At 41.4% G+C, this 26,585-nt stretch overlaps 1 protein-coding gene across 1 annotated transcript in view; it reads left to right on the top strand.

Moving 5' to 3' along the window:
* Nucleotides 1-12,546: 12,546 nt before the first annotated feature.
* The window catches only part of MAP6 (microtubule associated protein 6), a gene marked incomplete at its 5' end in the record, with an annotated part of 50,548 nt that continues 36,509 nt past the window's right edge, over nucleotides 12,547-26,585 (top strand). Inside the window, one exon of the mRNA XM_084243995.1 lies at nucleotides 12,547-13,511. Within this exon, the coding sequence (XP_084100121.1) occupies nucleotides 12,547-13,511 (965 nt within the window). The remainder of the gene's footprint in view (nucleotides 13,512-26,585) is intronic.

The raw sequence follows: 26,585 nt of genomic DNA, 5'->3' as shown, positions 1-26,585 counted from the left end.
AAAACATGTCAATTCAAAGAAGCACAAGAAAAGATGTTCAACATCACTAGGCGTTGGGGAATGCAAATTAAAACCATGATGAGATACCACTACACACCTATCAGAATGGCTGAACTGAAAAAGAATGCTAGTACTAAATACTGACAAAGACGGAGTAAGTTTTCTTTCAGTTACCATCACCACCATTTTCATCATCACTACCACCACCATCACCACTATCATATCACCATCCAGCCACCAGCTATGAGTACCTACTATGTATCAGGCAGGACCTACCCCATAACATCGCTAAAAGGTTGGTACTATTATCTCTATTTGCCAGGAAGACAACTGAGGCTCAGAGAGGATAAATAATTTTTCCTAAGTGACCCTGTTGGTTAGAAGCAGGATTAGAACTCAAAGTCTGTTCAATCTGACTCTAAAGCCCAACTTTTTCTACTGTGATATAATTTCTCCTCTGTTTCTCCTTTTATTGCTCTGACCCACTTCTTTCTTTGCTTATCAGATCCTGTCAACTCCTCTGCTCCAAAGCTTCTTAATTTCTGGCATGACTTCAAAATTAAATTCTTTTGTTTCACCCACATGTTTTCAACTATGCTTTGTATAATGCACTTATGACTACCTCAAAATAGTGCCTACTACAGTGTATTATTTATTTATGTCCACTACTCTCCCATCTCCTCCAGACTTAAACTTCTTAAGGCAGAGATAGTCTATTAGACAATATACACCCAGTGCATAGGGCTTGACTCATGAGTTGTTCAAAAGTTTATGTCTGGGGCCTCCTTGGTGGCACAAGGGGTAGAGTCACAGCACTATGGAGCTACCTTTAGCCACTGCAGCATGAGTTCAATTCCCCAGTCAGGGAGGTGACTCACATGGCACAGCAGACCTCTCCTGTCTTTCCCGCTGCTACCCTCAGCAGTGTATTTCAGTAGCTCTGCCTGTTCTGCTCCCCATTCTGTCTCTGTTAAATTCTCTCACCCTCTCCCACACTTCTTGCCTGCAACCCAGCTCTTGTATTCATAAATAAATAATTTTTTTTTAAAAAAAAGTGTTTACCATCTGAATCCATGAATGAATGCATGGATGCACAGACAGAAGGAGGAAGAGACAGGTTAATGGATGAGTGGATGGGTGATTTAGTGCATTAAGAGATGATTAAGGATAACTCTCAAATCTATATTCAAAACTCTCCCCACTTCACTCCATTCTTAATCTTGAAAATGCCTATCAGAACTTCCCACTTGGTCCCTTGCTGTCATCTAAAACTAAACCAATCAAACCTGAATTCCACCCTAGCTATTCCTTCATATCTCTTTTTCTCACAATGAGACTATTCTTCCCAGTGTCCCCTTCACTTGCCTTTTCCTTTTCCTTTTTCTTTCTTTCTTTATTTTTTCTTTTTCTTTTCTTTCTTTTTTTTTTTTTCCTATCTTCCATGTATCAAACACAGTTCCAGGGAATGGAAGCAGATGAAATAAGACAGGCAAGCTCTTCAGGTACTCAAAGGAGCTTACAGTCAATAGTGTCACAGGAGCTTACAGTCAATGGTGGGTGGAAGGTGGTATAGCAAACAATAAGCAAATAAGAAATTAAGATGATAATTACAGAATGTAACAAGTGAAATATTAAGGAAATAAACAGAATGATGAAAGAGAATGGGGGTCCTTACAGTAGAGAAAATGGGGTGGGGTTTGGGTTTGTTTGAAGATGTGATATTAAGTAAGACCTGAAGGACAAGAATAAGTCATTCAATGTAAGAACAGAAAAAAGATTCTAGGCAGAGAAACAAGCAAGTGCAAAGATCCCTGAGCTGGATAAAGAACAGAATGAGAGCCAATGAAGCTGGAGCATAGTGAACTGTGGGGTATGAAATGAGAGGAGGTTTTTAAAGACTTGAGCCAGTTCTTGAGAGACCTTGAAGGCCATGGTAAGCAGTCTAGATTTTATTCTGAGAGCAGTGGGAAGCCATTGAAGAGTCTTAAACAAAGGAATGGCATAACCCCCTGGCAGGTAGGCAAGAAACTAACCCCCGAGAACCTCCAGGACAGATCATTCATAGGTGAGTTAGCCCAAGTCATTAGGAGAGGGATAACTTCAATTTCACTTAAACTTTACAGTGCCTGGAAAAGGAGGGCATCTAACTGCTTTTTATTGCGTCATGATGCTATTGGCCACTCTGATAAAGACACAGCAAAAAGAAAACAGACCAAGTGATTTATGATTTTAATAAAAAAAAAATCCCTTGAAATTTTTGTCAGTAGATTTCTGAAACATATTAAAGGAACACCACACCACAACCAAGTTGTGATGGGCTCTATACCAAAAAAGCAAGAAAGCTTAATATTAATAACCCAATTAATATATTTAAAGATAAAATGTCCAAGGTAGGAAAGATGTGATCAAGTTTGAAGAGTATGAAAATACATTTGATGAATTCACCATGTAGACTTGATTTTGAAAAAAAATCTTAGTACAATTGGATAGATGGATAGTTTCTAAATATTTTATGCCAAAAATCAACATCAGTGTCTTAATGATGAGACACTGGAAACATTTCCATTAAAGTCGGGAACAATAATTTTAGAGGTGCATTAGGTGATATTGGATAAGAGACAGAAATGAGAAGTATAAGTAAAAGAAGGAGGCAGAAATGTCATCTTTGTGAACAACTTCCAGATCATCTCTAAACTATGAAAACTATTGAGAGTTTAAGAAAGTTGCTGAATAGAGATCAATACATGCAAAGATCCAAGAAGCTTAATGTTTATAATTACATCAAAATATATAATTCAAAAAATGTCACTTCTCTAAAGAAGACATTCAGATAACCTGCAGACATATAAAAATGTTCAATATCACTTATTATAAGGGAAATGCAAATTAAAACCACATTGAGGGGCCTCCCCCCGTGGCGCAGCGGTTGAGCGCTGGGTTGTGAAGCTGCCCACGGCCTCTGCGGCGACGGTTCGATCCCCAGCTGCTCCCCGGCCACCGGAGGAGGGTCCCACATGGCGCGCAGACCTCTCCTGCCGCCCGCTGCTCCCCTCAGCAGTGTACTTCGGTCCTTCTGCCTGCTCTGCTCCCCGCTCTGGCTCTGGTGAATTCTCTCACCCTCCTGCGCTTCTGACTGTACCCAGTGCATGTATAAACAAACAAACAAACAAACAAACAAATAAAATACATGCCTCTTTATAAAAAAAAAAAAAACACATTGAGATACCACCTCACCTCTGTGAGAATGGCTCATATAAAAAAGAATGGAATTAACAAATGCTGGTGAGGTTGCAGTGAAAAAATGAACTCTCATCCACTGTTGGTGGGAAGGCAAGTTGGTATAGCACCTGTGGAAAATGGTATGGAGATTTCACAAGAAAATAAAAACAGAAATTCCGTATGATCCAGCAATACCTCTAGGAGGTAGTCATCAAATAATATCAAAACTCTAATATGAAAAGATGTATCTACACCTATGTGCATAGCAGCACTGTCCATGATCGCCAAGTCATGCAACCAACCCTTGGGCACTTCAACAGATGAATGTATAGAGAAATTGTGGAACATACAATCAATGAAATATTACATAGCTTTGAAGAAAGATGAAGTGGTGGCATTTGGGACAAAATGGATGGATCTTGAGGTGATTATGTTGAGTGAAATCAGTCAAAAATTGTAATAAAGATATTGGATGGTTTCACTCATCTGTTGAATATAAACACCCAAGAAAACTATTTACATCCAAAGAACTCAGCAATAAGAAGATAATGTTTACTAGAGAGAATATGGCAAGGAGTGGAGGGGCTGGGGAAGTGAGGCAGATGGGGAATGGGCACAGATGGTTTGGTGGAGGGGAAAAAAAAGAAAGGAAACATGAGAAATATAACCAACTATTACAAAAATTAAAAGTAGAAGCAGAATCATGAATTACAAAGGATACTACAAAAATTCTAATATTATACTAATTTCTCTGACCCATTTATTTATATTTCTCAATAAACATGAATACAATAAAATTCTCTTGAAAAAATGTCATTTCAAAAAAGCACAAAAAAGGGGCCTCCCAGGTACCGCAGTGGGTTGAGCGCCACATTCTGAAGCTGTCCACAGCCTCTGCAGCACGGGTTTGAATCCTTGCCAGTCAGGAGCAACCCACATGCTGTGGCAAACCTCTCCTGCCTCACCCACTGCTCCCCTCAGCAGTGTATTTCAGTCAGTCTGCCTGTTCTGCTCCCCACTCTGTCTCTGGTGAATCCTCTCACCCTCCCACACCTCTGACCTGTACCCCAGTTCTTGTATAAATAAATAAATCTAAAAAAAAAAGCACAAAAAAGATGTTCAACATCACTAGTAATTGGAGAAATGCAAATTAGAGAATGGCTTAAATAAAAAAGAATGCTAGTACTAAATGCTGTCAAGGATGTAGAGAATTGGATTGCTTATCCATTGCTGGTGAGAATATAAAATGGTGCGGTCACTCTGGAAGACAAATGGTAGTCTCTTAAAAAGTTAAACATACACTATGATCATACGCCTGAGCACTCATCCTAGAGAAACAAAATCATGTTGACTGAAAAACTTGCATATGAGTGTAATAACAGTTTAATTTATTGGAGTAACTTAATTTATTTGGATTAACTTAATCCAAACTGGAAACAACCCAAATGTCCTTCCATGCAGGAGTGGTTAAAATGTGGCATATCCATAAATGCATTAATACTCAGCAATAAACAGACAAACTACTGATGAATGTAATCACTTAGGTGGAACTCTGGGGAGTTGTGCTGAGACAGAAAGACACTCAAAAGATTATACACTAGGGCCTCCCTGGTGGCACAGAGGTTAAAGTCTCAGCGCTATCAAGCTATCGCTAGCCACTGTGACCTGAGTTGGATCCCTGGCCAGGGAGCTAAGCCACATAGCACAGCAGACCTTTCCTTCTCCTGCTGCACCTGGTACTCCCCTCAGCGGTGTATTTCAGTCAGTCTGCCTGTTCAGCTCCTCACTCTGTCTCTGATGAATCCTCTCACCACCCCCACCCACACCTCTGGCCTATATCCCAGTTCTTGTATGCATAAATAAATAAAATAAATCTTTTAAAAATTATATTAATTTTAAAAAGATTACACAATCCATTTATAGACCATTCCCAAATGTCAAAAATTCAGAGATGGAAACAGATCAGTGGTTGCCCAGGAAACCAGGGAAATCCCAGAAGGGTGCGACTATGAAGTGGTAACAAAAGGGAGATCCTTTGTGGTGATAGATACTCCTTGATCTGGATTCTGGTGGTGTTTATACAAATCAGTGTATGTGATAAAAAGTCAAAGAACTATAGACAAAGATACCAAAGATGAATGCACGCAAACTTGGTGAAATTCAAGTGAGGTCTGTCATCTAGTTATTTGCATGGTATTAATGTCATTTTGTGTGTATTCATAATGTGCTTTAGTTATTTGACATGTTACCATTGGGAGAAGCTAGGTTACAGATACAGGGGGTTTCTCTGTAGTATTTTTGCAACTTCTTTTAAACATATAATTATTTTTCGGGCCTCCACAGTGGCTCAGCGGTTGAGTGCCGGGTTGCGAAGCTGCCCGAAGCCTCTGCAGTGCCGGTTCAATCCCCGGCTGCTCCCCACCCACCGGAGGAGGGTCCCACATGGCTCGCAGACCTCTCTTGGCGCCCGCTGCTCCCCTCAGCAGTGTACTTTGGTCCTTCTGCCTGCTCTGCTCCCCGCTCTGGCTCTGGTGAATTCTCTCATCCTCCAGCGTTTCTGACTGTACCCAGTGCTTGTATAAATAAATAAACAAACAAATCTTTAAAAATAAATAAATACATATTCTTTTTTTAAAAAAAAAGATATGCAATAAATTTAATGCAATTCCATAAAACATTTCATAAAACTTTTTGGTTCATAAAAGTTTTCCAAAAATTTGACAAACTGGCTATAAGATTAATGTCAACTGAAGGCAAAGTCTTGCAATGCATTGGAAACACCGCGAGAAAAAATAAGTTTTATCTATTTTGTTCCATTCTTTGTCCCAGAATGTGAAACAATGCCTGCACCTAGTGGGTACTCAAAAGATACTTGTGAACAAGTGAATGACAGCTTACAACAAGAAGAGGAGTAGGAGAGATTTGAACTTCTACATAAAAAGATACACAATAAATTTAAATAATAAAATATCGGCACAGGAATAAATAAAAATACCAATAAAACAGAATGTTTGTAGTTAATGAACAGCTCCAAGATAGCTGAAAACTTATTATATACTAGAGGAAGCATCACCAACTAGTGAAGAAAGGACAGACTATTAAAATAACTTCTTAAAGAACTGGCAGTTTACATGGAAAACATTATATCCTTATCTGTATCAATTAGGATTTGCATTATGCTACAAGACACAAGAAGGTAATCTATCAATGATAGATTTATTTTCACTCATAAAATAATTCTAAAAATGAAAAAAACAAATACAGAAATTGAAAAAAATTCAGAGCTAGGCAGGTGTAGCAACCCCATGATGTCAATCATGTCCAGGTTCCTTCTGTCTGTCCCTCCACAAAACTTAGCTTGCAGCATCAGTTCTCAAGCTTGTCAACTCATGCTGAGAAGGGGTGAGTAACCTCTAGTCCATGTCCATTTTTCAGAAAAGAAAAAGTAGAAGATATGCAGGAAGGTAGAAAGGAAAACACCTTATCAGGAAAGCCAATATTTTTCTAGAAAAATCTGACAGTCTTCTGATTAGGCCTCATTGGGCAGAATCATGTCCTCTGACCACTTCCGGAAATCAGAAAAGATAACTATACTGCTGACCCACACCAAAATAACTTGGGGTAACTATAAGGAAGAAGGGTAGACAACAACACAACCTCACACCATAACACAAAACATAGATTTAAAATATAAAGATCTATTTTAAAAAAAATTTTGGCAGTACTATAATGTATGATTGCTTTATATTTAGTTATCTTGCTATTTTCTTCAGTTTTCTCCCTTCCACTTTCTTTGGGTTTGCTCTGTATTTCTAATTTCTTGAGTCTAATCACTAGAGCATTTTTAGTGGTTTTTTTAATGTTTTGTGTATTTAGGTTATACATTTTCCTGTGAATATTGTTTTTAGCTGCATGCCACAATATTGATATGCAATGTTATCATTTTTTTCAGCTGTGAATACTATCTCACATCCATTATAATTTTTGAAAAACCGAAAATTAATTTAGAAGTATATTTTCTTTGTTTAATTTCTAAATATGTGGAGGTTTGTGATCATCTTGTGTAACTGGTTCTTAACATCATTAAGTTAACATAATTTGCGTTTCTCTAATTACTTAACATCAGAAAAAGTGATTTGTATGAGTCTTCAGTATTTGTTTTTATTTGTTTTATGGAATAGGAAATTATCAATTTATGTATATTCCACTATATTTGAAAAGAACGTGTATTCGCTACTTGCAGAGATCAAGCTTACTGTTTAAATTTTCTACATTCCTAGCAACATTTTATGTGTTTTGTTTGTATTTAAATGTGTTTTTAAAGAAAACCTAAAGATGCTGATGCATTTCTACTTAAAATATGACCAAGTTTTGCCTTATATATTCTAAAACTGTATTACTAAATGCAAATCATGTTATAAATTTCTGGTTGAATGTTTCTTCTATCTTTATGCATTGACCATTTTTATCCCTAACAATGTTTTTTGTTTTAAGACCAATTTTGTCATTTTGGTATGATGGTATGACTTCTTTTCCCATCATTTTGCCATATTTATGTGTCATTATGTTTTAAATATCTCTCTTGCAAATAGTGTAAAAAAAAAAAGCATTTTGCTTGATTTTGTATTTCCCTCCAATCTGACATTCTGTCTTTCAGCTAGATAATTTTGACCATGTACATTTGCCCCAATCACTAATATATTTAGAAATATTTCAACCACCTTATATTGTTTTTGCTATTTGCCAGGTTTTTTCACTGCTTATTTTTCACCCTTTCTGGCCTTAATAAACTTTTCTGTATGCCCTTTTCCTACCTTTAATGTGCATTTTAATGTCAATAAAAATTTTAGGTTAATAAACTAATGAAGATCTCTACTCTCCTCACAAACAAATGAGACATCAGAATATTTTAACTCTGACCACTCCCTCCTATCATACATGATGCTGTTTTCCAGTATTTTAGTTCTATACTGTTTTCATATACCTCAAATTAGTTCAAGAATGGACAAGTCCATATGTTCAAATGACTAAAACGCTAAAACAGAGACCCCCACCCCAAAGAAGTGACTCTAACAAGAGAAAAGTGTATTTTTCTCCCTCAACAGTCTGAAAGCAGACAGGTGATCCAAGGCACCATCCCATGATGTCTAGCAAGATAGATTTCTTCTCTCCTTTATCAAGGGTTAAATCCTGGCACCTGAACAGTCTTTTTTTTTTTTTTTTAAGATTTATTTATTTATGCATACAAGAACTGGGGTATAGGCCAGAGATGCGGGGGGTGAGAGGAATCACCAGAGACAGAGTGAGGAACAGAAAGGCAGATTGACTGAAATACTCTGCTGAGGGGAGCAGTGGGTGAGCGAAGAGAGGTCTGCTGCGCCATGTGGGATGCTCCCTGGCTGGGGATCGAACTCGTGCTGCAGAGGCTGCAGATAGTTTCATAGCTGCTGTGTTTAACCCTTTGTGCCACCAGGGAGGCCCTAGAACAGTCTTTTACCATCATATCATGGTCATGTTAGTGACCCAAATGGTAATTCAACTCTACCAAGTCCAAATTCTACCCTACAGAAAGGGAAAAAAATGAAGTTGAACACAAGCAACTTCTTTTAAAAAAGTGGTCCGAAAGTCTACTTTCTAGTCATCACAAGATCTGTTTCTATAAACAACATAAGCTGATCTGACTATTCTCTCACCTCTACAGAACTACCTGAGGTTTGAATGATGTCTTTCCAATAAAAGTTTCTACAGCTAAAAAGAGGAAATAGGGGGCCTCCCTGGTGTTTAGGGGTTAAGTCTCAGCACTACCCCGCTGAGGCCCACTGCAGCAGCCTGAGTTCAATCCCTGGACAGGGAGCTGACCCACATAGCACAGCAGACCTCTCCTGTTTTGCCTGCTGCTCCCCTCAGCAGTGTATTTCGGTGGTTCTGCCTGTTCTGCTCCCCACTCTGTTTCTGGTGAGTCCTCTTACCCTCTGGCCTACACCCCAGTTCTTCTACACAAAGTAAATAAAAATCTTAAAAAAAAAAAAAAAAAGAGGAACTAGAAATTGGAGGGTGGACTCAGCATTATTGAGACTCTCCCCTTTTTTCATTTGGTAAGTCTAGTCTCCTATTGCCCCTTCTGTGTCTTGGGCCTACTTAGGCTTGCTCTTTGTGTAAGTGACCTTACGAAATACAGTTTCTGACCAGGTGACCGAAAGCACAGGTAAAACTCTGAGGCTTGGGTAACTAGAGGGAGGAGGGGAGAATGGGCTCTGGAAACAAATTAGTTTTTCTTTTCTTTTCTTTTTTTTAAGATTTATTTTATTTTACAAGAGCTGGGGTTTAGCAGAGGTGCGGGAGGGTGAGAAGATTCACCAGAGACAGAGCGGGGAGCAGAACAGGCAGATGGACCAAAGACACTGGTGAGGGGAGCAGCAGGCGAGACAGGAGAGGTCTGCTGTGCCATGTGGGAATCTCCCTGGCTGGCTGGGAATCAAACGGGCGCTGCAGAGGCTGTGGACATCGACCACTTGCGCCAACAGGGAGGCCCACAAATTAGTTTTTCATGGACATCATCAGCATCCTGTGCCTTCTGGGTTTTTTTGCTTCACCCCTAGCAACATTATAACTTCATGGTCTCTCACTCTAGCATTTCCAGCAGAAGGGAGGGAGGGAGGGAAGGAAGGAGGGAGGAAGAAAGAAATTAGGGTGGGGGCTTTTTATAGATATTCCGGTTGAACTCTAGGATTTCCTCTTACTGCTCTGATGTGAGCCACATGCTCATCACTGAAATAGTCACTTTTGCCCAGGGGAGGTGCAGTGCCCTGGGAAACAGGTATGGGGCTCATAGTTACTCTAGGAAGGTGAATTGCATAAGGTTAACCCCATCCAAACTGTGTGGAAAGTAGGAAAGGGATGGTTCCCCAAAGTCAAATAATAAGATGTTATTTTCATCAAAATAGATGGCTGAGCAAGCCACCCAAAGGATAACCATCAGACTTGTCTATCCCCATCAAATCCAAATAAATGAATGTGGGAGATGATCCTGATGATAAAGTTGCCTAGAACACTCTTACACTTCTGCTAGGAGAACTCCTACTTCTCTTTTATTAGGCATTCATTCAGTACCTATGAATGAACCTGTGTGATACTGACCACATGGTTTCCTAATTACATGTGTGTCTATCTCCTAGTGCTCCCATACCACACTCCTTCAATGGAGCTAGAATCCATTTGTGTCCACAGGTGCAAGGCATAGAGTGGACAGTAGAAGACTATACTTACTAAATGAAAGAAAGAGAGTCTCAATGATGCTGAATCCACCCTCCAATTTCTAATTCCTCTTTTTAGCTGTAGAAATCTTTATTGGAAAGACCTCAGTCAAACTTCAGGTCGTTCTGTAGAATTGGGAGAAGGAATGGTCAGATAAGATTATGTTCTTTTATAGAAACAGATGTTGTGCTGAAAACAGTGCCAGAAATCATTTTGTTTATGGAACTCAAATCAAATCACCAAGAGGCAAAGACCCAAGTAGGAGGAAGTTCAGCAGATAATTGACTAATCAGAGTTGTCTTCTCATCCTGTTTGATTCTAAAGTTTAAAAAAAAAAAAAAGGTTGTGTTTAGATTGGGAATTGATTTCAAAGCACAACCTGGGGCATGCTGGGCATACTGTTCGTAGAGAAAGCTAAAGGGCAGGAAGTTGCAATGATATGCCTTCAGTCATACAACAAAAGGAAGGCAAATACTAGAATCTGAACCCAGGTGGATTTGATTTCACTCACAGCTTCTGCTCCGAGGCCTTAATCATCTTCACTAAATCACTTTGAAGTGACTATTCCTCCATTCTTCAAGTGAGATCCGGGCCCAGGGGTGACCAAGCTTGCTCAAGTGACACAGAGGGTGTCAGAACCAAACCAGGTGTCTGATTTCTAAATCTATTCTGCCTCCCCAGGTTGGGGAAGAGCAAAAGCCAGTGGTGCTGGAATAGGTGAGAAAGCCCCTACCAGTTAGGCACCACCCTTTCCTAGGACACTGTCTCCCTGCTTCCCCCTCACCCCCAGCCTCCCCAAGTGGGTCCCTTCCAGGACTCTTTTCGCAGCCTTTCCCATGGGTTGCACAGGGACTAGAGGGTCCTTGGGAGACTCTAAGACACACGATCCCCCAAGTGTCAGCCAGGACACCCCCAGTCCCAGGGTTCCCAACGCTACACCTCTGAGCTAGGCTTGTGCGTAAGAATGTCAATTGGTTGGATTAGGTGTCAGACTGGGCTCAAATCTGTCCCCCAAATTTTGGCTAATATCAGCAGCTCCCTTAAAAAAAAAAAAGCATCTATTCTGGCACAGACATTTCACCAGGGTATATATACATATTAATTAATTAATCCTCCTCACCCCCTTGATTGGCCCTATTATGCAAAAGAGGAAGGAGCCTGAAGCTCCTGGAGGGGGGAAACCAGCAGTAAGGAAAACAAGCGGTCACCAGCCTGGGATTTGAACCCACTTAGGCCCCAGATTCTGCTGTTGCCTGGGAACGGAGGAGGAGGAGCTGCCAGAGAGAAGGGAGGAGGAGAGAGGGCGCGTTCCCAGCAGCGCGCTCTGACGACAGCAGGTGATTTTTTTTCTGCAGCGCGCTTTCTCTCAGCATCTTCCCTGGATTTTTTTCCCCCTGCCGAACGGCAGAAAAGGGTGGGGCCGCCTCCCTGCAGTACAGACGGCGGCGGCGGTGCTTGCAGCATCACTGCGAGTCGCGGCGGCGGCTGCAGCAATGCTGGATCTCTGCAGGAGGTGATCCCCCTGGGCCTGCTCGGTGGCCAGCGGCGAACGGACGCCGGCGGGAAGGAGAACCGAGCTCCGTCCAGCACCCTCCGGCCACACCGCCCGGCCCTTCCTCTGCGACATGGCTTAAGTCCGGGGCCACCTCGCCTGGCCGCCTCGCTCTGCCGGGGTCTGAGCTCCGCCGCAGCAGCAGGGAGGGGCGCGCCCCAGACACCCCGAGGGGACTCCGGGCCGCCTTGCCTCTCCCCTTCGGTGCCCGCAGCCGACTGCGATCTCAAGACCTTGGAGGGCAGCTGGGAAGGCGTTTGCAGCCGGTAATCGAGGGACTTTACAGACTCTGTCTCTGCGGCAGCTTTGCCAGCCCGACCTTGCCAGGTGCTTTCTGAGTGAGGAGGGCGAGGATCTCAGGTTGACCAGGAGGGAGGGGGGAAAAAAAAAAAAAAACCTCACAAGAAAATAAAACAGTGGGAATCAGGTTGCCTGGTCGAGGGCCAGGGGCTGAAGGAAGGTTCGAGGCTTGCTTTGAACCACAAAAGGACAGAGGAAAGGCCGGCTTTGCAGCGATCACCATGGCGTGGCCGTGCATCACGCGGGCCTGCTGCATCGCGCGCTTCTGGAACCAGCTGGACAAGGCGGACATCGCCGTGCCCCTGGTTTTCACCAAGTACTCGGAGGCCACCGAGCACCCTGGAGCCCCGACGCAGCCGCCAGCGCCGCAGCCGCTGCAGGCACCGCCGGCTCACGCGCCCCTCTCGGCGCGCGCGGTCGCCATAGAGACGCAGCCGGCCCAGGGCGAGGCGGATGCAGTTGCCCGGGCAACCGGGCCGGCGCCCGGGCCCAGCGCCGAGCGCGAGGCGGCGGGCGCCCACGGCCGAAGTGGGCAGGGCCTGGGCGCGGGCTCCGGCTCCACCTCCGGCGCCGGCCCCGCGGACTCGGTGATGCGCCAGGACTACCGCGCCTGGAAGGTGCAGCGGCCGGAGCCCAGCTGCAGGCCGCGCAGCGAGTACCAGCCCTCGGACGCGCCCTTCGAGCGCGAGACCCAGTACCAGAAGGACTTCCGCGCCTGGCCGCTGCCGCGCCGCGGGGACCACCCCTGGATCCCCAAGCCCATGCAGGTGCCCACGCCCTCCCCGGCCTCGGCTCCGATGCTCGGCGCGTCCAGACGCCGGCCGCCCAGCCAGGAGCGCTGGGCGGCGCATGCCTCTGCCGAGGCCCACGAGCTCGAGGCGGCCTACGGGGGGTCGGCGGGCCCCGCCGCGGGAAAGCCTTCCGGAGGGGACGAGGTGCGCGACACTCGCAGGAAGGCGGGGCCCGCTTGGATGTTGCGACGCGCGGAGGGACTGGGGCCGGAGCAGACGCCGCTGCCTGCAGCCGAGGCCCAGGCCCTGGCTGAGGCCCAGGCCCAGGACCAGGGCCCCGGCCCGGTCCAGGCCCTGCCAGCGATGTCCGAGGCCAGCAAGGGGCGCGAGGCTGCGGACGCTCTCAACAGGCAGATCCGTCGGGAGGTGGCGAGCGCGGCCGGCAGCTCCTACAGGTGAGACCCGGGCCCGGGGCTGGACGGGGCTGGTCACCGTGTCCCCTCAGAGAAGGCCCCAGGCTTTGTGTCTGCACCGCAGACCTCATGTTCAGCCTCCCCGCCCCCACCCGCCATCCCAGGCCACACCCTTTCCCCAGCGCAGACCAGACTTCCTCCGGCAGGCTACTTCTCTTTTGCTTTTCTCTTTTTGAAAACTTGGCACTGTCCATTCCCGCTTGCCCAGGTCTTCGCTTTCACCCTTCAGCTGCCCTGTTCCCAGTCCCGCCCCATTTCGGACCCCTGTCTGCCTAACAGAGACCCTCTGCGGTTTCCACACAGGCTGCGCTTCCATTCTGCCCCACCCAACTCACTGGCTGTGTTAGTCTGGGTACTGCCCTTTGCTGACTCAGCTGCTGCCCACAGGCTTTGTGACTTTCCATAGAGTCCCATCCTCCCCAAAGTATTTACAGGATTCTTTTTCTGTTTCATAGATTTCCCCTCCTTCCTAGCCCAGTCCACTTCCTCCCCTCTCTGAGTCACTGAGAGACACCCAAACACCACACCCTTTTCTAGAGTCCCTGCAGGGCACTGAGAGATCACCCTCCCTCTTCTGACACTTGGGCTTTCAAGTCACATTCTTTATGCCTGTTGTGAGTTGTGACACAGTAGACAAATTTCTTAACCTTTCTGGGCCTCGGGTTATTATCTGTAAGATGCGATTAATAATAGATTGTTCTCTTAGAATTGTTCTTACATTTATTGATTTAATATTAAATATTCAGCATGGGTTTGAGCACCTACTGTATGTCAGACATTGTGCTAGACATTGTAAAGAGTAAATGAGATGAATCAAGAAGAGCGATGTGCCTGGCACATAGTAGGTGATTACATGTCTTGGTTCCATTCTGACCTTTACATGCCTCATTATTCTGATTTCCACTTCCTGAATACGTCCAACCTTCTGCCCTATTGATACATCTCCTTTCTCTTTTCCCTTTATGTTCTCCAGATGTGTTTCTTATTCTCTTGCCCCCAAGAACCTCTCTTTATCACTTTTATATTCCTTATAAATTAATGTCTTCGAACAATGGCATTTTTCAACCCCCTCCTTCTTCGTATCCCCTCCTCCCAGTGTCTCTGTCTCAAATTCTCCCCATGCTGCAGCCTCAGCTTTTTCAGCTGCCTTTTTCATCCTTTATCCATCCTGTATGTATTTCTCAATGCTTACCTTTCAATTTTGCCCTTATGTTTCAACCCAAATTAATGACCTAAGATCACTGTTGACGCTGAATATGTATCATTGGGCTTGGGTTCTCTGGAGAAGCAGATGTGCATGATGAGTAATTGAGTTAGAGGTGTTCAAAATGTGACTTATGGGGTTCTTCATCAATGCCACAGCCAGTTGCCTCCTTCCTGCAGGAGGGTGTGGTCAAGAGGACTGCAGAGCTAGTGTCTTTTGCCAAGACCCTATATGTCACTTCATGTCAGACTGATGTCCTTCTCCAGGGGCCATGATAAAACCCTCATATGCTGAGGAAAGAATAGAATAGACATCTTGTTTTTAAAAAAATAAAATTTTATTGCGGTGATGTTGGTTTATGACATTATATAGATAGCCTCTTTTGTTAAAACAAAGTCTACACCCTTACCCCCAATTTTAACTCTGGAAAGGACTTCACAATGAGAAGGGAACACTAATTAACTGATTCCTACTTCTTCCTGAATTCCACCTCCCCCTGGTATCTCTCATGGTTTGTTGTTATTTCAACCACAGTTGAAAATAAAGCTCTGGGTCAGGCAAGGACATATGTCATATTTCGTGGCTCATAGCAATCTGGAGGTGGGATTTTCAGAATATTTTTAGGCTGCCACCAAGGGAAGAGCAGAAAGAAAAGAAAGAAAGAAAATAAGCAAAGGGCATAAAAAACAAAGCCAAGATGTAGTTTTGTGATTCTGCATTGACTTTCTTGTTTACAAGGTCCTTGATTCCTGAGAACCCTAAAGGTGGCCCAACATCACAGATTTCTGGTTTGGCTTCATCCTGTCCTACCACTCTGTCACAGGTAGAACTTTATCATCCACCAAGTAGGAGCTACCTCTCTTCAACTCCATGTAGCCTTACCAATCAAGAGTGTTTCCTTGATTTTCAATTCTCCTTGGGTGATCCTACTCAGTTTATGTTTCCAAGTTGGCAGGACTTACTTTGTCCATGGCTGATTATCCAGGCCATCAGGGAATGCCCCACCCTTCAGATGCAACTCACAATCAGTATTTTGGGTTTTACCTTTGTTCTGTGTAGCTTCTTTCCCCTAGACAACACCTCAACTGTGCAATAAACATGCCATGCTTTAAGGTAGAATTAATTATACACATACTGATTAGGTTATGCTGTCACAGCTGGTGAAAATGATTATTTTTAGTGGTTATCAAAATTCCATCAACCTGTCAAGAAAAATCTCTGGGCACCTTAAAAATATTTTTTTCTAATTTGGGTCTTCTATAAAATTTAATTATGCATATGACTTTGGGGCCAACAGTTCTATTTTACTGTATAATTAGAAGAATTTTGAAACATTAAGACAATGAGTGTTGCTAAGAGACATTGATTTCTCTAATGGGTACTTTAAGTGCATGACAAATTTGATGTGAAATTTCGTATTATTTTTTGTTTCAGAAGACAATTAACCAATAATAGGGAAATGCACATTAGGTGAGCAGAAATATGAAGAAATAAGATAACCGATACATCAAAGATACTATAAAGAAAAATGCATGTAAATTATAGTCTTACCTAGAACATTGATTTTCCTTCCCTATTGTCTCACATATTTTCCTTGTTATGATTCTGAATATCTCCTCATGTCTGCTGTAGATGAGCATTCCATTACCTTTGAAGCCAAGTTGGTTCCATTTCAATGATAATTTGATTTATAAACCCTTTTCTTCTGCCACTCTACATAAATCATGGTGTTTTACACCATGGTGACTGGTTCATCTCATGGGCTTTACAAATGACATCTGTCACATGACATTAGTGTGCGCGGTTTGCTTAAAGAGAGAAAGACTACATAATCTAGCAGCTTAATATATCGGTATATAATGGAAAATATACATTTACTATCCAGAGTCATATATGTGCTAAACGGTTTTCCCCTACAGTATACGGTTGGCATATAACATGAAATATCCTTTCGAGCTATGGTTTTGAGAAACGTTCCCTGTTCAACAATTCATCTTATTCATGACCTATCCTCACTAGCCTGGGATTTTTTCATTTAAGTGGTATCTCAGTGCAAGTTTATCTCTAGAATTATTCACAGTCATGAAGTTGATTATTTTTAATACATTTGTATTATATAACATTATAAAATTGAGAAACATGTCTTTGTTATCATTTTTAATGTTAAGGATGGACTTCACTGGGCAGCCATTTGTGACTTTAGACCTAGTGTTCTCAATTAGAAAACAGATGAGTCATAAGGAGAGGATTAAAATTCCCTTCTCAGTCTACCCCATTGCCTTAGCCATCCATTAATAGGGATAGATGGGGGAGCAGGTGCTCCCCATAGAAATGCTAATGAGAGACTTTTTCCTGGAAGAAATTAGATGAGACACCAGGAGGTAGAATTTATAAACCAGAGGCAAAATACCTGGGAAAAAAGAGAGCAGTTACAAGGAAATCAGAAAGAAAAGGAACCTTTTATATCTGTCCTATAGTCTTCCATAAAGCTTCGAGAAAGGCCCATCTACCATGGCTTATATTGTGCAGAATTGTTCTATATCTATAGAGTAACTCCTCAGGTCCCTAGCTTCCTCCTGGGTAAGTTCCAGTCTCTGCTAATGAATCTTCAATGACCTTTTCCTAGTTCCTGCCGTTGAGAATTTATTTTTCTTTTATTCCTTTTAATAGTCTGTACACTTCTCATTGTCTGCTTGATTGTAGGATAGTTTTGTCCATATCTGCCTCTTCTACCAGATCATGAAGAGAAGGGCTATATTCTGTTCATCTCTGTGTAGTGTATTATCCCTCTATCACAGTATATGTATAACATTGTGTCTAGTTGCCATAGAAGCTTGTTGAATCCAATGGAGTTTTTAGAGTTTGGCAAAACATTTACTCACCCACATGTTGATTCACTTTTGTTCAGTTTCATTTTGTTGAATTTATGTGTCTTCCTTAATCAAGATAAGTCTAAATCCTGCTGGATTATCACAAGAGGTAAAATGTTCAGACAAGGAAGGGCAGCAGATCTGACTCTCACTGCCCCTTCACCCAGGTCCTCAACCTTGGATGCACATTGGAGTCACTGGAGAACTTTAAAAATGCTGATGTATAGGGGCCTTGCCCAGAAATTCTGATTTAATGAGCCTGGGGTGTAGCCTAGGCACCTGAATTTTAAAATGTTGTCCCAAGTCATTCCACGTGCCATTTAGGTATGACCTACTTCCCTAAAGCAAAGATTTTCATATTTTAGTACACAAAAGAATCACCTGGAGAACTTTCTAAAATGCAGATTCTTGGGTTTTATCCTCAAATATGCTGATTCAATAGGTTTAAAATGGATTCTAAAATCTGCATTTTAACAGTCATTCTAGGTATTTTGATGCAGGTAAACTTTAGACTTAGGAAAACACGGGAGAGATTTGTTGTCTCTAAGGTACTGAATTTCCCCATTTTCGAACATGGTATCATTTGCCATTTATTTTTGCCATTCATTTAAGTCTTCTATGTCCTTCATTTATATTTTGTGACTTTCTGTACAAAAGTCATGCACACAAGTTTCATGTTTTGTTTTTCTATATTTCAGTCTTTAATGATCTAACTGAATTTCAACCTTATGGAATGAGGTAACTTTATGGAATTTTCTTTTTTCCCATCTGGAAAGTTATTTATACCAATATCCCTTTTGAAAGTTCATCCTTCCCCTTCTATGATCCCCATTAATATTTCTTCTGTCACCTAAGGGTCATGTCAGCTTGGATGTTTTTCTGGGCTCTCTTGTTCTATTCCAGCTGAGCTAATGCCTCACTATCATTTTCTCTTTTATCTAAGCTATTTTTAAGTATTCTTCATATTGTGGAAAGTATCTCTTAATACATTTTCTTAATTGTTATTTCTCAGAGACTTAATTTTTGTATGTTAATCTTGCATTCAACAACCTTACCACATTCTCTCATTAGTTTTGTCTAGAGGCTCTCTTGAATTGTTTGTGAGGTAATGTATGTTGTTAGCAAATACCAATTTATTATCTTCCTTTCCAGTATCTATATATCTTGTTTTCTGTTGCTGCATGGTTAGGACATTTAGCGACTTGATAGTAGGTGATAGCGGGCGTCTTTGTCTAGGGCTTGGGAATGCTTCTGAACTTTTGCCATTAAGTATGAGGTTTCTCTGTGTTGTTTTTATGATAGGCTCATATCAGATTAAGAAACCTCTCTTTCTCTCTCTTTTTTTAAGGTTTTATTTAATTATTTATGCATACAAGAACTGGTGTGCAGGCCAGAGGTGTGGGTGTGAGAGGACTCACTAGAGACAGAGTGGGGAGCAGAACAGGGAGAGCTACTGAAATGCACTGCTGAGGGAGCAGCCAATGAAACAGGAGCGGTCTGCTGCACCATGTGGGTCAGCTCCCTGGCCAGGGATCCAACTCAGACTGTGGGTGGGCCTTCGTGCTGGTAGCACTGAGGCTTAACCCCTAGGCCAACAGGGATGCCCAAGAAATTTCTCTTTATTTTGGTTTATTAGGGACTTCTAAAAATGTGGATGGGTGTTGAATTTATTGAGCGGTTTTTGTGTATCAACTGAGATGATCATATTTTTTTTTAATCTAATAGATATTTCTGATGTTAAACCATTTGTGAATTCCTGGGAAAAACCTGGCTTAGATAAAAATATATTTTATGATACTGGATTTGATTTCTTATTTTTTATTTCAAATGTTTGTGTACATATTTGTAAGTGAAATTTGTATAGTTTTCCCCTTTTATATTTTTATATTGGTTTTGTACAATATTGGGGTCAAAGTTATGTTTATAAAATAGAAACAATTTTTAGTTATTTGGAAAAATTCATGTAACAAGAGCTGATCTTTAAATATTTGATAAGATTCTCCTATAAAGCTTGGTACGCAAACCTGGTGTCTTTTACATACATGGATTTTTTCCTACCAATTTTATGTCTTTAATAGTGATTCATTTATTCAAGTTTTATATTCCTTGAGAAATTTTCATAATTGATGTTTTTAGTAACTGAAAATTTTACATTTCTTCTAATTTCTAAATTTATACACATTCTATTGAGCACAGTATTTTCTTTGAGATTTTAAAAATAATATACTTATTTGCAATTATGTCCTTTTTTGTACCTTCTCCATTTTTTTCATGATTAGTTGTATTGATGTTTCCTTAATATAGATTTGCAACATCCCATGGATATTATTAAAGCCATAGGAGGAGGTAAAATCATCCATGAAAGGGAATAGAAAAAATTAGCATTAGACCCATAGGTGTCAGGGTGGGTGGGGAGTAGAGGAGATAAGAAGAGGAGAATGCTGAGCCCAGAGCCCAGCAAGTGACATTTCAGGGGTGGGTGGAAGAGTCAGTTGGGTCCTGTGTGCTGCCCCATCCAGAAGTGAGACATTGTCCCAATCGCTCACCTCCCTTGTCTCTGGCCTTGTGTGTTACCCACAGGTGCTGCCCCACATGTGTATTGTATAATCGGACTATTCTCTGTCCTCCCTTAGCCTATAATCATCCATTGTCAATGTGTATTTGTTCTGAACTGAGTAAAGAAGATTTTGCAGGACCTTACCAGGTATAACCTCTTTGGGTGGGAAATTTGGGGCCAGGCCTGAAGCCACAAAACCCACCACAAATCCTCCCAACAGCACTCCCTTCTCTGCTCAGCTGTTCGCTGTGGTCACTGTCCATTTCATGCAGTGGCTTCAGAAAGTTGGCCCATATTGTGACATATCCTAGAGTGCCTTTTTGTAATCTTCTTAGCTCCTAAATAATAGGTGAAAGATGACGATGGCCGAGTGTAAAAAACCAGAAAGTTAGCACAGAGACATAATTGAGTTTCAGCTTCATTTGCTGAGTGCTTATTCTGTGCCAGTTGCTTTTTATTTAGACTTTATTATCACCTTTTAAGGCAAAAGCCTCTCTCTGTAAAGGTGAGGATGAAAGAGTCAGGGAGGTCTGGGGACTGAGATCATACAACAAGACCCAGCAGGCTCAGGATCCTGGTTCTCCTAGCCCACAGCGCTGCCTGTTTGTGCAGCTCAGCAGAACCTTGCCATGTCTTCCTGACTCAACATGCCATTCCTACCAGGAAGGCTGCTGCCTCCCATCCTTTCTGCTGCCTTTTTGGCCCCCACTCGTTTAAACCTGTACGGTCTTCCTCCACCAACCTGTTTCTGAGTGGGTGATGGGTGGATGGTCTCACTACTTCTTATCCTGAACTCTCCGTGGATCCCCATCCCCACCAGAGCCAGGTTGAGTCATCTCAGCCTGCGATCAAGGTATTCTGGAATCTGACCTATCTAGTGTTTCTTGTGCATTTGCCCACTGCTCTCAACTCATACCAGATGCTTTTTCCTGGGAATTCTCATTTCTGGTTGCATATTAATAGCATGGGCCCCCAGCAGGTGATCTGGCCAAATCACAGTCTGAGTTGGGCCTTGACAAGCCCCACATATAACTGCTGCTGGATTTTGCTCACAGTTTTCCTTCCTGCTGTCCTCTTCTCCTTCCTAAATCCTCCCAATCCTTCAGGGATTTTAGTTCATTGTAAAAGAGGCTTATACTATAAAAGCAGGGAATTAGATTGGATTTATTTGATCATAATATAGTAATAATAATAATGCAGTGGGCTTAATATTATTTTTATTCCCAGTTCAGTGCAGCATCTTGAGAGCATGCAGAGGCTAGGGCCATGAGTTATGAAGATTCAAGGTGAAGAAAATGGATCCCTGCTCATGGGACATTGCTATCTTGGCAGGGAGGTAACTGGAATGCAAGTATGTAAAGTACTGGATAAGGATTAAAATCAGGAGCCAGAGTCTTCTAAGGACAGCAGAAGGACTGTTAATTCTTTTGGAAGATTCATGCACTATATGGTTTTATGAGTTCCAGAAGGTATCTTGGTATCCTGTGAAGGATTTGGTGACCATTAAAGTTGGGTTTGAATCATGTTTCTGTAACTTAAAATCTGTGCAACCTTGGGAAAGCCTTTATTTTTCTCATGAGTAAAATACTGATAGTTATAGTATCTCAGAGTGATGAGAAAGATGGAGATAGTGCTTGTCCCCAGTTCATGTCCCCTGTGGAGTAGAATAGGTTACCAGTAGAAAGCCTTTCATTCATTCAGTAAACATCTCTCATATATTTTGTATCAGGCACTGTGCTAGGACCTGGGGATATGAAATGAATTGCACGTAGTACCTGTCCTAAAGGAACTCCTGCTCTAGTGAGAGAAACACATGCTAAGAGAATTGTGGTAATAGCAGTAAGTGCAATAATAGAAATACACGCAAGATATTGAGGAGATGTAGAGGAAAGGAGGGTCTGACTCAGCCCTCAGTTGAATCAGAGGCTACTTCCAGCATCAGTCTGGAAGAGGTATATCTGCACAGTGTGTCAACAGTGTGGAGTTAATTCCATTGGAAAGAAAAAAGATTAAGTACTAGATACTCCTTTGTAGGGGTCTTTAACAATAGACAGGAACAAAGAAGGCATTTAAGAATGCAATTCTTACTGGTGTTTCCAGCTCCTCTCAGATGTCTAGCTTAATTTGGGGCTTTGACTTTGAGCGAGTTACTTAACCTACCATCTTTGATTTTGCTTTCCTATTGGTGGAACACAGAACCAATAATACCTATCTTGCAAGGTTATTGAAGATTTAACATTCTATTAAGTCTTGAATCTCTTACCTTCCTTTTTAATCATTGGAAGCTTAGTGCATAATATTTGAGAGATGCTTAGTAGATATTATTTGAACAAATGAACACTGTCCATACAGCACTTAGCATAGTGCCTAACCCATAGTAAGCTCTAAATAAATGGCAATACTGTAATCATCATTATTACCCCAGTGTGTCAAATATAAAGAAGTACTTTAGGCCTCTGTGTACACACAGACTTTCTGGGAAGAAAACCATGAAATGCTGTCAGAAAGATTTTTTTTATGAGTAATTTTTATGAGTAATTTTGACTTCAAAGGAGAACTCTAGAAAGGAAGTCATCTGAGATAGACCTTGAAATGTCAGTCTGGCTTCAGGTAGGCAAGGAGGTGACACAATCCAGGTGGAAGGCACTATTGGAGTATGGAGAGCTAGATGTGAATTTGGGGAACCACAGATATTCAGATATAACAAACGTTCCCATTGTGAGGAGTGATACAGTGGGAGGTGAGTCTGGAAAGGTCTCTGTCAGTCAGTGGGCAGCAAACTTTCTGTAAAGGGATTTGCGGTCCCTTATATGTTATATAACAAGAGAGAACAAATTTCCAAAAAAAATTATTGCTGAAATTCAAAATACAATTTACAAAATACATTTTTTTTTTTAAGTAGAGGTCTACTAATGAGGAGAGTAGATTTTTTTAGGGAATAGCATTTGCTGGAATGGGATTCAAAATTAGGGTTCCCTTTCATCAAATTGATGGCAAATGTTTATTTACAAAAATCATTCTTAGCTCACAGCAGAACATAACAGGTGGAAGACCAGATTTGGCTCATGGGACATAGTTTACCAATCTGTATATTGTTGAGGATAGAGTACTGTGCTACATTTCAGACTTTGTATTTAAGTAGCAAGTAACATCCCGAACAGAGTGCCTAGAATGCTTGGTTGGCCATGCCTTATTAAGCACATCATTTTTTCCTCCCAAATGACATAGATGCTCTCTTGTTTCCTTACAATTGAAAAGCAACAGGCCTCTGATCTATGTGTGAGTCTCTTTGTCCTCACATATAATGGGTAACCAACCCATCTCTCATAGCAACCAAGAATACAAGGTACAGGAGTCACCATTGTGAAATAGTATTAGTCCCTCGCTGCTACGACGATTTGTGTGGGCTTCTTCTGGGAGTGGTAGCAATGCTTACTTACACTTGCCTCCAATATGCAGTAACATTTACCTCACCATTGCTTTTGAATTCCACTCTTGCCTTCTAAAAGTATTTCCTTTGTCTGAAATATCATTCTCTCTCCCTCAGGCTTTCGCGATAGTTAGCTAAGGGAAGATTGTAGGTAGAAAGTAATTTTTTCTCTGGGCCTCCCCAGTGGCCCAGCGGTTGAGTGCTGGCTACCCGCAGCCTCTGAGGCTCCAGTTCGATCCCCGGCTGCTCCCCGGCCACCAGAGGAGGGTCCCACATGGCACGCAGACCTCTCCTGCTGCCCGCTGCTCCCCTCAGCAGTGTACTTCGGTCCTTCTGCCTGCTCTGCTACCCGCTCTGGTGAATTCTCTCACCCTCCCGCGCTTCTGACTGTACCCAGTGCTTGTATAAATAAATAAATAAAATCTTTAAAAAAATAATAAAATAAAATGATTAATTTAAAAAAAAAAGAAAGTAATTTTTTTCTCAGCGTTTTGAAGATATTCCACCATATGTTGGCCTCTGCTGTTGCCCATGATGTCTGTTATCACTCTAATAGTCATTCTTTTCTATGTAAGTTTTCTTCCTTGTTTTATTTTAAAGTTTCTTTTTCTGTGTTTGCTGTTTCACAGTTAACTATAATACATTTAGGCATGGATTTGTTTTTATTTTATGTATCATGTTTGAAACTCATTATTTTCCTGAATTTGGAGGTGCATTACTTTTTCCATTCAGCCTGTGTCTCTGAGCAATGCCTTGCTCCATTTTCTCTATTCACTTCACTGGAACTTATCTAAGGCACAGTCCCCTCATTATAACTTCCTTCAATCACTATTTCTTATTTTTCATATATCTTACTCTGTGCTTCATTCTGGGTAATTTTCTCAATATATCACTTATTTTTTCAAATATGATTTTACCTTATCCACTGAATTTTTCATTTTTGTGTTTCATTTTTAGAAGTTTTATTTGATTTTATTTTTAAAACCTACCATTTTTTCATAGTGTCCTATTTTTCATTATTTCTTTAATTTTTAAAACTATTTATTTTCTAGTCTCAGGTCACAATGTTATTTCAAGTTCTTAGGATGTTAATCATCATGGCAGATCATGTCCTCATATTTTTTTTCCTTTAATTGTATTATTTTTATGGAGGTAGCAGTGATTTACCACCTCGTAGATGATTTGGGAGTGCAGGTTCACACCTCTTCAGATGTATGTTACAACCCCAGGCCAAACACTAAAACACCCATGATTGTCCCTTCTCTGTTTCTTTCTCTCTCTCCACCTTCCCCTTTTGGTAGCTTCACATCTATAGTCAGTTTTCTAGGGTTTGTTTTGCTTTTGATTTTCTGTCTCTTTGTTTAGTTTTGTATATTTGACTTATAAGTAAAATCATCTAGTATTTGTCTTTCTCCTTCTGACCTAATTTACTTTACTTACCCCTCCAGATCTCTCCATGTTGTTACAAATGGCAAGATTTCATCTTTTTTTTTTTTTTATAGCTGAGTAGTACTCCAATGGGTATTTGCATCACATCTTCTTAATCCATTCATCTATCTTTGGACACTTAAGTTGTTTTGGTAACTTGGCCTTTGCAAATAGTGCTGCGATGAACATCAGAACACATATATCCCTTTGAATTATTGTTTTTGCATCCTTAGGATAGATAGTTAGGTGTGCGATTACTGGGTCATAAGGCAGATCTATATTTTGAGGAATTTTTCCTTAGGGACTGACCCAGTCTACATTTCCATCATTGGTATACAAGGGTTTCCTTTCCTCCAGGCCTTCCCCAGCACTCGCTGTTACTGGTCTTTTTATTATGGGCCATTCTCACGAGAGTGAGTTGGTATCTTATTTTGGTTTTGATTTGCATTTCCACGATGAAAAGTGATGATGAGCATTTTTCCATGTGCCTGTTGGCCATGTAGATGTCCATGGACAAGTGTCTATTTAGTTCTTCTGCCCATTTTTAAATTGGGCTCTTTGTTTCTTGTTGTTGCACTATATGAGTTCTTCGATCTTGAATAATGGCCCCTTGTCAGACTTATGATGTGCAACTATTTTCTCCCACACAGTAGAGTATCTTTTCATTTTTATAATCATTTCTTTCACAGTGCAGAAACTTTTTAGTTTGATATAATCCCATTTGTTTTTTCTTTCCTTTGCTGTTGGAGTCAAGTCCCCAGGAACATTGGAAGCCAATGCCATAGAGTATTTTATTTATGTTTTCTTCTAGGTATTTTTATGGTTTCTAATCTTTTTTAAAAAATTTTTGTACATACAAACACCACCAGAGGTATGGGAGGGTGAGAGGATTCACCAGAGTAGGGAACAGAACAGGTGGATCCACTGAAATACACTGCTGCGGGAACAGCAGGCAAGACAGGAGCAGTCTGCTGTGCCATGTGGGTCAGCTCTGTGGCCAGGGATCGAACTCATGCCACAATGGCTGGCAATAGCTTGATAGCACTGAGACTTTAACCCCTGCGCCACCAGGGAGGCTGATTTCTAATCTTACATCCAATTCTCTAATCCATTTGAGTTAGTTTTTGTATATGCATAGGATATCAGTCAGTGGTCTAGCTTCATCCTTTTGCATGTGGCTGTCCAGTTTTTCCAACACCATTTGTTGAAGAGACTTTCCCTTCTCCAGTATATATTCTTGGTTCCTTTGTTGTAAATTAACTGTCCATATAAGTTTGGGTTTATACCTGGGGTCTCAATTCTATTCCATTGGTCTATGTCTATTTACTCAGTAATATACTATTTTGATTTACTACAGTAATCTTTGTGGTATATTCTTTGTAGTATGTAGTACTATAATCTATGTAGTACTATTCTTTGTAGTATAGTTGGAAGTCTGGACATATGATACCACCATTCTTTTTTGTCTGGATTGCTTTGGCTCTTGGGGACCTTTTGTAGTTCTTTATGAATCTCAGTAATGTTTGTTCTGTTTCTTTAAAGAATAGTTTTGAAAGTTTAATAGGGA

Source organism: Talpa europaea (genome assembly GCF_964194135.1).
Source record: "Talpa europaea genome assembly, chromosome: 1".
Lineage (NCBI taxonomy): Eukaryota > Metazoa > Chordata > Mammalia > Eulipotyphla > Talpidae > Talpa > Talpa europaea.
The sequence above is the reverse complement of the archived record's forward strand: the minus strand, read 5'-3'. Positions and strand labels throughout refer to the sequence as shown.